Source organism: Larimichthys crocea, chromosome XIII (genome assembly GCF_000972845.2).
Source record: "Larimichthys crocea isolate SSNF chromosome XIII, L_crocea_2.0, whole genome shotgun sequence".
In the NCBI taxonomy this organism is placed as follows: domain Eukaryota; kingdom Metazoa; phylum Chordata; class Actinopteri; family Sciaenidae; genus Larimichthys; species Larimichthys crocea.
In genome coordinates, this window is record NC_040023.1 from 27,386,537 (window position 1) to 27,398,537 (window position 12,001).

The 12,001-nt window shown below is 41.8% G+C and overlaps 1 protein-coding gene across 5 annotated transcripts in view; it reads left to right on the plus strand.

Annotated features, from left to right (window-relative positions):
• vps13b (vacuolar protein sorting 13 homolog B) overlaps window positions 1-12,001 on the plus strand; it is a 312,301-nt gene that overhangs the window by 128,991 nt on the left and 171,309 nt on the right. For all 5 annotated transcript variants that reach the window (XM_027286990.1, XM_027286991.1, XM_019256535.2 and 2 more), the window contains exon 22: window positions 11,616-11,749. In XM_027286990.1, coding sequence (XP_027142791.1) covers window positions 11,616-11,749 — 134 coding nt within the window. The remainder of the gene's footprint in view (window positions 1-11,615; window positions 11,750-12,001) is intronic.

The following is a 12,001-nucleotide window of genomic DNA, read 5'->3' on the forward strand; positions in this document are numbered from 1 at the left end:
CACACACACACACACACACACACACACACACACACACACACACACACACACACACACACACACACAAATGCACAGAATATGTGTGCATATCAACAAATGCACATTACATACAGGCAAGCATGTTAATGCATGCACACACCTGTGCATGCCACACACAAACACCCTCACACACTCTTGTAACATCGCTCTGGTCCCTCCTTAGATACTTCCCAGAGTTTTCCAAATCGATACTGTCTCTACGTAGGAAACTCTGAATCCTTTGGACAGAGATGGGTAGATTGGAGAAACAGAGAGGAGGAGGACAGATATGAGGGAGGATAGATGTTCCGAACCTTGTCACGAATGTGACTGTTTGCTTTAGTGTCAAGAACACACTCTGAAGCACATTAACGGCATCTATAAGCTTTTAGATCATTGTTGGTGGTTACAGGACAGGTGTGGGAGGACTTTAGTTACTGACAATTCATCAAGCATACAAATGCAGAGAAAAAATCCTTTGTAATGGTATTTTCATCAGTGTGAGGAATCTGTTTAGTGCACCTCAGGGATATCGTATAGTGATCATAAAAAAAGCTACCTGAAACACCAAACACACACACACACACACACACACACACACACACACACACACACACACACACATACACATACATACATACTGTACAGTACTCATGTACTCTCACACACTTGGGATGATGGCTGGAGCAGTCCCTCTGTTTAGGAGCTGTCCATGACACAACACAGAGCCTTACTGACTGCAGAAATGTTTTTCATTTAATACTCATATGGTGTATTTATGAACCTAATAGTCCACCTCCTCTGTCTCATGTTCCCCTATAGATATTTAATTAATGTGATCCAATGGGACGTCTTGGCCAGCCTCATGTAACTGAATTAGTTACAGAGTTTAAAAAGCGAATAAATAAATACATTAAATAGTCTTCCCAGGGCTCTACTGTTTGACTCTCACAGTGTTTAGCCTCCAGGTCCTTTAAACACTTTAACGGTTGAAGCATTCTCTGCCAAAGCATTGCTGTGACGAGTCAGGGGAAATAAGCAAGTGGTTGTTTGTCTTTTTTTCTTCTCTTTTTAAGTCCCTGGGAAATGTGTTCCCAACAGGAGTGATGAATCCCTGTTTTTGGTGAAGTCATCCTGTAGCTGTAAATAACATTGCTTGTGTATGACGTTCCCCCAATGTCAAGTGTTTTGATAGGAAAAATGCTCCTTTGACATTTCAGAGTCTAAAAAAGGCCAATAGGGCTCTTTCCTTGCTCGCTTTAAAAGCTCACAGCTGAAAGGTCATGCCGCCTTTTCCTCCTGGTTTTCCCTCTGTTCCTTGTTTCGTCCAATCTACACTAATGACTTTTCCATACCGCAGCATCTTTGCTTACTCACATCTCAACAGTATATTCTCTCATTAGGGGTCGTCAGTAAACAGTCACTTTGGCTCCGATGCTACACACAAAGCTAAATCAAGCTGTAGCTTGTCAGCGACACTCAACTGAGTAGAGTACACTGGCTATCAATGCGCATGGCCGCCTATCCGCCAGCTGTCTATCTGTGTGACCGGTCCTCTTTCTTGCTGTGCTGACTTTTTGTTTTTCTGTCTGTGAAGCTGTTTTTTCTGTCTGGCTAGCTGTCTGTTTGTCTTTCTGTTTTTTTTCTTACAGTCTTTTTTTTTCTTAGTCATGCTGTCTGCGTTTTTGTCATTCGGTCTACCACACAGGTATTTGTAAATGCTTGTAAACAAAGCCTAGACTGGATTTTTAGAAATGAACAGACAACACACATACTTACATAGATTCACACACAGCGTGTTAGCTGTTGAAGTGGTCAGCACATCTGGCCTGAAACCTGAAAATGTCTGTTGGAGTGTTTAGTGTTAGACCTATTTGTATAAGGCATCTCATTGTTGGGCTACATTAGTTAGTTAGAAACATATACTGAGTCAGACTCAAGCTCTTTCTTATCCAAATATTTCTCTTGTGAAGTGAAAACAAGACATTGGTAACTAGGTGCTGGTACTGTATTTTTCTGCAATTCAACCCTCAGTACCCCCACTCCCCAATACTCCATGTTTGAATAGAGCTTGTAAGTAAATGAATAGCATCTTCCCTGGAAATTGCTGCGGTGTTACAGGAGTAGATGTAATGAAAAGTTACAAATTGTTTCCGCGAGCAATCAGAATAAGAAAAGGGCAGAGGCATTTAGCCCTTGTGGTTTTAATCATGGTGAAACAATAAGCCTCCCTGCTGTCACAAGATCTTGATAGACTACAGCTCAACACTACAGAGGAGCTTGCAGCACAGCAGGTACTTTCCCTCATTCCACCTCATCCTTGTTACATAATAATGCATCCTTCCTGCAATTAAATATTTTGTTTCTCTGTATGCAAAGATGACTTTATGCCTAAGGCCACAGATGAAAAATGTGAACTCCCCACATCTTCTTGCATTGTTGGATTATAGTGATACTTGATACACTGTTTGAGATTCATAAATTGAAACTGTGTTCCACCTCATTTCTCTTAATAATCCAGTGCTCCTGTGATTAATTGGAGGATGATAAATGTTATGTTAATTTTTCATATCCCCCAGGGCTGGCTGGCCATGGTGGGGTAGATACTTGATACAAAACTTGATATGTAGACTGATCTATCTTAATATTTAGCTTCCCTTTGGGTAATAGTTGTTTAATGCAGAATTTTATGGAAAGAGCTATTTGCTGAGACAGCTCAGGTAAAAAAAATAAATAAAAAAATCCACCCAAAAATGGAATCCACGTATGTTATAGCCACTGCTCCTAAAAGGCTGAAGGTCATGGGAATAACATATGTGGATTCTGTTGTTAGGGTGGATTTTCTCTTGTAAAGCCTCTCCCTAGTCACCTCATGAGAAGAGCTGCTGACATCTAACATGTTATGATTGGAATTATGCTTTCTAAAGATGATTTATTAATTGCTTTACCATGTGTGGAGCACACTGTGAATAAGGAGCTGGATGTTTAAATAGGAGGGGGATGATAGGAGTTCACTCTGGTCTAGCTGTTCTATTAAAAACAGAAAAAAAAGAAAGCACAGTCCAGGGTCAGCCCTTACAGTCCAACTTGGTTATTAGTTTATCATGTTTGCCTGTGGTGTTTATACTTTGTTGACTGTTCGCTGGACATAAAACTGTCTTCTGCTTTTTCTTGTCAGCAGGATGCATTTCATCTCTAAAGCCATTTAGCCACAGCGAGTCATCTAATGGATTTTTCAGAATCTATTTGTAATTGCTGTGTGTTTACCCCAGGACATCCAATCCAGCTGTTTAGCTTAAGTTGAATCAATAAGACATAATGATTTACTGAAGGGTAAAGCTGATGTGAATGTGGCTGAGAAATGACCATTGTGTTTCTTGATGGACCTTAATCTCATCAGTTGTGATGGAGCAAGGTTTTCAGGCAAATTAATAATTGCCCTGAGAAATAAATTGTGTTGTTGTAAGAAATGAATTAGAATAGCCCAGCTCATTTTCCCTTTTTGGAGCTGGTACACAGAGAGACATTCTTTTTTTCTTTGTACTAAATTATCATTTGGCATTTTCCTCGATAGCTCTAATGTGCTTGTTTTAACGTGACTCCAAATAAACCTCCAGATATATGACAAGGTCGATTTTAGTTGTGGGTTTATTGCCGGCATATAATTTCTCAGGGGACTCTAAGGGGGTTTGTAATCACTGCAGCAGACGTTTTATTTTTCAGTCTTCAGTCATCTATTTAGGTAAACAGAGGAGAGATGTGCAGGTTGTTTGCCAGTTGGAGTCAACACGTGTTCAAACTGCCATTCAAAGGGATGCATGGGGAATAAACACATAAGACTGACTCGGGCTCAACAGGGGCAGTTAGCCAACTGGACTGCCACTGGTGCTGCTACTCGGTTGACCTTCAGGAAAAGACGTCATGAGGTTCGTATAGGAACCATGACGCTGGTATTTTGTTGCAAATTAATTTACCATAAGTGTGCAACTCAAATATTTAGCCCCTGAATGCTCATAATGTTTGCATGGCGCCACAGTCCTGGATACTCCCTTCAAGGTTTCCCTTGAGAGCTGCTGATTTTAAACATGTTACAAATTAGGTCTTTTAAGTTACTACTTTTCATCCCACAACAATATTATTTCCAACTGCCTCTAACTGCTGTTAGTCCCCTTATTGAAACACACTGAAAAGTAGGAGACAATGCACATGCTTCAGAAGGTTCTTTTAGAAACCGTTAACGGTTCAGTACTGTTTCAACAAATTCCTCCTTGAGATTTTCTGCTCCAGGTTACGTACTGCTGCCCCCTGCCCACCCCCAGACACCTTGAGGTCCACATTGTGTACTTTAGCCATGCATTAAAGTGGCCAATTCAAAAATATAAGTTAACAGTTTACATGTCCAGAGTGTGGTTGTTTGATATACTATTATAAGATGAAATGACCCGATGTGTTGGATATATGGAATATTGATATAGAGCGGTGTTTTGTTCCGCCTGATTATAAACTGGCGAGAGGAGTCTTTTTCTGTGCCTATTGATTATCATAGTTTTCCACTGGAGCTATTGATTTCCCCACAGAAATCACCTCAGGGAATTACAGTAAAATCATAATCCATTGGAAGAAAATCATTTTCAGAGTTTTTAGCAGTTCAAAGCCTCCTCAGAACAATTGCACTCGCTAGATGTCCCTGCTTCCAATTGGCCATTTGAACGCATGCCTGGCACTTTTATGATGTAAAGAGAGTGTTATGTTGTTTTGTTACCACATTCAGCCTAGCTACAGTTTCGTAGTAATCAAGTGGGACTTTCCTGCAGGCTTTTGTAAGGTGCCTGTTAATGTGTAGGCAAATGTACAGAGACACACAGAACCAGTTCACTAAAGATCATTTCCCCAGAAAGCACTGAGGGCAAGGTGATATCATGCTGGGGCTGTGGGGCTGCCCAGCTCGAATCTCAGAACCCATATCCACTCAGCTCCATTTGGCAACAAAATATTTCACTCTTCCTCTTCGGTTTTGGTCATTGCACATGTTAAATATACAGGGTACATGTTACAAGACACCGCTGACTTTCAGAACCAGAACTGGCTGCATTGGACTGAATCCAGTTCCAGTGCACGACAGAGACAGAGACAGAGACAGAAACAGCAAAGGGTAAAAGATTTTATAGATATTTTCATGTTACTAAACACACACAGGTCTGTTCACATAAGCAATTGAATTTCTCTTTGAATTTGTCTTTTATACTGACATAAGCTGTGCACACAGACATAGTCACATTAAAACATTCTTAGGCTTTTCATAATTATACTGCTCTGGTTGGCTTTATGGGATGGCTAATATTCCTGGTCAGTCCATTAGGCTTTTTGTTAGTGGTCAAAGTACATGGTCCGACTAAATCATCTGATGGATAGACTATAGAGGCTGAGATTTTTGACTTCATTTTTACAAACTAAACACAAGACTGGTCATTTAACTCACATCACAGGTTTGTTTGAATGTTGCTTAGTAACATCATCAGTGAAGTGTTAACGGTTGTTTTTGTGTAATTATCCTTTACAAGAAAGGCTGTGCAACGATGACTTTGAAAACAAGTTGTTTCTCCTCAGTTTGAGGTCGATTTCTGTCTGCCCGCGCAATTACGCCACAAATTGGTTCACATAAAACTAGCCTCTAAGTATTTTCTTTATTTGTCCCTAATGAATGTTCTTGTTGGCAGCAGCACTGTGTTTCTGATCGAGAGCCTCCCAAGTTCCGAGCTTCTCATTGTTCTCTAACATCTACCAGAGTAATGATCTCACTGGCTTTTCTTTTCAATCCTAAAATTAGCCGTTGGCGCTCTGAGAACATACATCTTTTGCTGAGAAACCTATCCTGCGATCTGGCTGTGCTTCTTAAAGTTTGGAACGAGAACTGTTGCCTTAGTTCCTGTCTGCTAGTGGTCTGGATGATGGGATTAGATGTAATTTTCCTGTTTACTGCGAGGACCAGAAAAAGAGAGGGAGAAATGGAAACGTTTGTATTGTTCATGCTGTAAGTCTGCAAGGTAGAAGACAATATCTAGCGGTGGTCGGGGCTGTGGGCCTCACAAAAACTTTCTCGTACTGATGACTTTTCTGTGATCTCAAGCGTAGTGCATGAGCAAAAAAAGAAAAAAAAAGAAGGGGAGTTTGGGAACAGAAAAGAAAATCCAGGTTTTATGGTTGAGAGATATATATTCTGGAAAGACATAGATTAATATGTTTTGGAGAAAGAAACATATATACACGTATATAAAAGAGAGAGAAAACTGATGAGAGGACTTCAGGCAGAACCACGCAGTCACACATAACTATAATCCAAACCCAAGTAGCCTGATGGAAGTCAGGAGAGGTTTTTATTGGCTGCTGTGCACTTTTCAGAAGGGGATAATATTTTCATTGTGGAGTTATTTATATAGTTTAATTTTTCTGGTAAAGTCAATAATTTATCAAGGTAATGATGGTTGGAGTGGGGAAAGAAAACAAGAATAAGCAGGAATAATGAGATAGGAGGCTCCCTCCGAGAAGAATGGCTGCGGTCTGCAGGGGACTCTACTCGCTAGATTAGAAGGTCTTTGGCCTGTGCACACTGATGAGCCCATCCAAACCTTTCCCTGACATTCCAGGACAGACAAGGCAGTCTGTGGGGAATATTTTTGTCCTTGTGTATCCCTTTTCTGCTTTCATGAATGATAAGGGTATTAGTCCTTGTGGATGTTGGCTGTGGTTTTTGAGGTTGAAGTGAAAGGAGCAGAGAGGGAAGTAGGGGGTTGACTTGTGGTTCCTTAGACGTAGCGTGGATTAGTCTGCAGGCTGGAGGGGGGTTAGTTCAGATGACAGAGGAAGAGGAGGGGATTGGAAACTGGCTTGAGATGATTTCACAAGGGATGTTTCAAAAGGTCTTGGTGTCACAATGGGAAGACGTGTCTTCTTGTTTTCATTCTTTACATGTTGTGTCACTTTCTGGCTGGCAGAAGCTCTCCCCTCTCGTCTCTTTTTTTAGATAAGTATCTAAAATGAATATTGTGTAGATTGGATAGCCACGTTGTGTATGATCACTCTGAACTTTGATGATAATGATGATGAAAGTGATGACGATTGCGATGAGAAATGTGTGAGATCCTGTTCTCACTTTTCTTCTTGCCAGAGATATCAGAGTCTTTCTCCACATGCCTGATTTGTAAAGTCTTCCCTACACAATTACCTCGACTGCTTAGGAGACTTCCTAAAGGACAGCTGGCAGAAGGAGCTACCATGCACTCTGTACATGGTTGTAATGTTTGTAGAGAAGTAGAAATAAATGGACACGGTAAAACTTTTAACAGTCCTCTCATCATTCCTCACTTGTTCAGTCAGCCTGGCCATACTACCACTTTTTCATGGCGGCTTCAATAACGCCATAACAAATGGAGTCACGTAAATATTTAAATAAACACCGACTTGCATCCAAAACAAATAGGCGGGCAGGTTTATTAAAGAGCCCCATTGCTGCCTCTGCACACAGCTGTAACAGAATATACAACACTTCAACTCACTGTAAACCATTTATAATAGGGAACATACCAGAAAGATAGCAGGCGGCATGGGGAAATGCCGAGATCCCTCAATGAGGCTGTTTTTATGGTTGACTTGCTCAACCACTCGGAAAGAACACATGGATATTTCGTGCCATTGTTGTTGTGAAGACTGTTAGATCTGTTGTGGACATTTCGCTGGCGCTAATACAATATTAGTGTTGTGTGACTGTGGGTGTATCAGAATGAATTTTTGTGCGCGTTTTTGTCGATTGTGAGCGTGAATCTCACATGTGTACTGTATGATGTGCGATTTAAACTCGTCACACCACCCGCCCTCACACATTTTACAGCAGTGTAACTGTGCTGCGGCAGTGTGTTGCACATCATGAAATGAGGCAACACTGATTTGTTTCTCGCCTTCAAGTCAACGTGTTGTAATGGGGCTCTGGTCTCTGCATTTTCTCTCATCACTTGACACATGCTCAGGCTGTGGGCTTCAAAGATCTAGGCCTTTCACTTGCTGGGAGATGTGATGGAGCTGTTAAAGAGGATGAATAATCACCATCAGAACACTAGAATGTTTATAGGGGACTGAACTGGCAGCTCCACACACACCAGCTGAACACTAAGAGAGAAAGACAGAGGGAGTGGTTGGAGAGAGTAAGAACAAAACAGAGGAGGGAAGGAGAGGGAAGGGTGTATGGTCAGAGTTTGGCCAATAAGATATTAGCCTAATGGCCTAACAGAGGGTGAAAATGAGGACATGGCTGAGATGGCACGAGACAGGGGGAATAACCCCACTTTAAGAGGACTCTCAGGACTTGTTAGGCCTGGGCAGGTTTAAGAGCTTCGGGCGCTCCTGTCATATTTCTCTTTCATTTGAATTTAGACCTCTTGTGTTCTCTGTCTTTCTCATTCTCTGTCCCTGCCTGCCTCACTCTTTCTCTCAATCCCCTCCCTGCAGGAATGGCGGGCGCCAAGTCACTATAACAAGATATGGCAGTTTCATTCCAAATAATGACCCCAGGATTAACAAACAGAGTCCTGGAATGGTATTTAAAACAAAGCGGAGAGCTGCATGCAGACTGGCCTTGCATTGTTACTGCCTATGCTGTACTTTAACACACTTTCTGATTGGCCTAACAGACTCTCTCTGGGGAAGGACTTTCACAGTCTGGCCTACCCCCAAAGTCAAAAAAGGTTTCAGGTGAAGGTTAGCCATGAGGTCCTAAAGGAGTGGGGCAATAAGCAGTTTTTAGATGAAAACTGCAGCCAGTACCACCTTTGAGGCCTGCCCAAAAAGTAATAATCTTAAGAAGAGTGATGGTTCCTCTAGTATATGACTCCGATTAAAATTTTGAAGGTGGTATTGATTTGAGGTGTGAAGGTAGTAGAAGGTCAGCGTATTATAAGCTGAATTTAATGGTAATTGGTGAAACTGCTCGTGGACCTCTCTGTTAGCTTAATTTCAAACTCTGGGCTGACGTCTGTGTGCCCGCAAGTACAGTGCACACGAATAATATTGCTGCAGGGCTCCCCAGTAGCTCAGTTGGTAGAACTTGTACCAGATATCAAAGCTCAAGAGTCCTTAACTCAGCAGCCCAGGTTTGATTCCTTTGGTGCATGTAATCCTGTTTCTCTCCTCTGCCTTTCCCCTCTCTCTCTAGCTATCATTATCAAATAAAACAGAAATGCCCAAAATGTCTATTGTAAAATTAGTAATGCAGGTTAATGTGAGGGCATGCTGCTTGTTGCACGTTGCATATCTAGTCACGTAAGCTTGCATATTTGTAATTGTGTATAGTCTCCAACTTCTAGCCATGCAGGGTCCACTCCACCCTCATGCTAACACTTGTGGTGTGTAATAGATTATTTTAGTAAATTGGAAAGACATTTTCCTGTGAGTCTGTGACCAGGATTGATGTTTGTGAAGCTCAGAAGGGTGGTCTCTGTTTATTTTAAGAATTCATCAATGATGATTGGTGAGGGTGTGAACTCATTTTGGGGTCTGTTTTAGTGTTTTTTTCTCTCTTTTTTTTTTTTCTGTTGTGTGTTGTCAGGGAAATGTGTGTGGATACATGTTTGCATTGTATTTTCCAATGTGGTAAGGTGCTGTTGGGCAAGGATGTGTTCTGGATATTTTGGTAGGAGATGGTAACCAGGACTTTGACGTAAGTAGTGAGACTGTGGTACTGCCAGTGATAACCACCAGTGGACTTAAAATCATACACACCCACATGAACACATACACACTCACATTGATGACTCATACACACACTTAAAAAACATACACACGCAGATACACAACATTGTCACAATGTGTTCTGTGGAATAAACACACACACGTATATACACACAGAGTATGCCCAGTCCCTGGGGTAAAGTCTTCCAGGTCTAGACAGCTGGGCCACATGACAGAGAGCAGCAGCCACAGAGCTCTGTCATGTCTATATGGATCCCCCGTAGAGCTGAACAGGAAACAGCTCTCTAATGCTGTGTGACAGGGATACTCTAACACACACACAGCCCTCTACAACAAAACACTATTGACAACCCAATGATATCACAGCGGTTTATGCAGCACTCTGCACATTACTCAGTGAAAGACAGTCCATGAAACACAATCTGCCCTGTCAAAGTCAATTTTTGCCATCTGTGACTATGTGGATATTTAGTAAAGTACATTTGAATTGGTTGTGCACAAGGCTTACAGAAACAATGCAACTGAGGAATAAGAATGTGTGCAAAAGCAGATAATATTCAAATATGGGTCGTCGAATGCATAAAATGTACAGTTTGGCCAAAATACTGTACTTAGTATCTGATGATGCAACACTGATTGTAGGCATCATGACAAATACAGACCGTTTCATAGTCCCTAGATGCCAGAGGCACCTGGATGCTGAGTGTGAGAAAAGACTGGAAGAGAGTCCAGACAGGATGATCTCGGCCTTCAGTCTGCTTTATTCCACTTACACACATGCACCTGTGAACTTAGTCACTGAGCCGTACACACACACACACACACACACACACACACACACACACACATATCCACTCTTTAGGCAGGTTGCCATGACAGCCACAAACCAAGGTAACTAACCATTCTTTTGTGTCCATTTCCCCCGGCAACACACTTGTGTTGCCATGCCAACCCATTTGGCTGTTTTAGTGATATTTGGGAGCGTGGTGTCTGAGGAGGGACGGTGGTGCTGTGACATCACCACTGTTTCATGACAACTGTGGGACAGAGCTGCTGAGCAAGGCAGACCTGTAAATCATGGAATATGTCTTAATGTGTCTTCAGAGAGACCCCCATTCCCTCACCTCTGACGCCCTGATGGCTTTAACATCCACAGACCTCAGGCTAACCTGGTAGAATGTGTGTTCTGTCTATACGCCTCCGTCTCAGTCCCCTCTGTTTCTGCTTCTGCACCTCTCTCCTTCACCTGTCTGCCTTTTTCTCTCACAAGATCTGTCTCCACAACACTGAAGGTGTGTTTAGAACCTCAGGTTCATACAGTTAGTGCAAAGGCTAATAGAGGCGGTTGTTGCTGTGTGATTTGTGTGCTTGGCTGTTGCCATGAGTGTCGGCACAGACAATCAGCCTTCGTCTGGACCACAGCAGGACATGTAATGTCTGTAATGTGTGTGTGTGTGCACATTCTCTCTGTTCTCATAGCTCCCTCTCTCACTGTAAGAGACAAGAAACCTGAGCACCAACATTACATCACCTCAATGAAGTGTCACTTAGACATCATATAAGACGATACTGTACAGCAAATGAAAATAACAGTGAATTATGGATTTGGATCAGATGAATGCAGGACAGTACATTTTCTCATCTAGCATATATTGATTTTATGTGATATGTTACAGGGTGCTCCTGTGGTGAGGTGGTTATTTTATCACAAAACCAAAATTAAACAAATCTAATCACGTCAATACTGGATACATGCCTGAAAAACACAACCATACAATGGATTGTAGAAGAAAAGGATAAGGAAAAGGATATGTGTGAATCCAATTTCTTTTATATTCATTGCATTCCTTCTTTCACAGAATCACGTCCCCTATCCATCCCAATGAAGGTCATGCCTGACACTACAGAAGAGGAGTCATGGACAACCTCTGAGGAGAGAATGAAGGAGCTCATTGCCCATGCCTGGGATGCTGTTAAACGCCTTACTCTACAGGTACTAAACAATACACTATTAGGCTGTACTTAGGTATTGGTGTAGTTGACCTTGTTTAGTCTTGTTAGACACACTGTCCCAGTAGCATTTTCAGTCCATCCTGCTAAAATATTCTTGAGCTACCCACTGAATTCACATTATTTCTATTAGATTGTTTAAAGTCTGACACGCACGTGTCCATGAATGATGACTTTAAATCAGAGCCCTATTGTATTTAGGGGCCAATGCCAATACATATATATATTAAGGAGT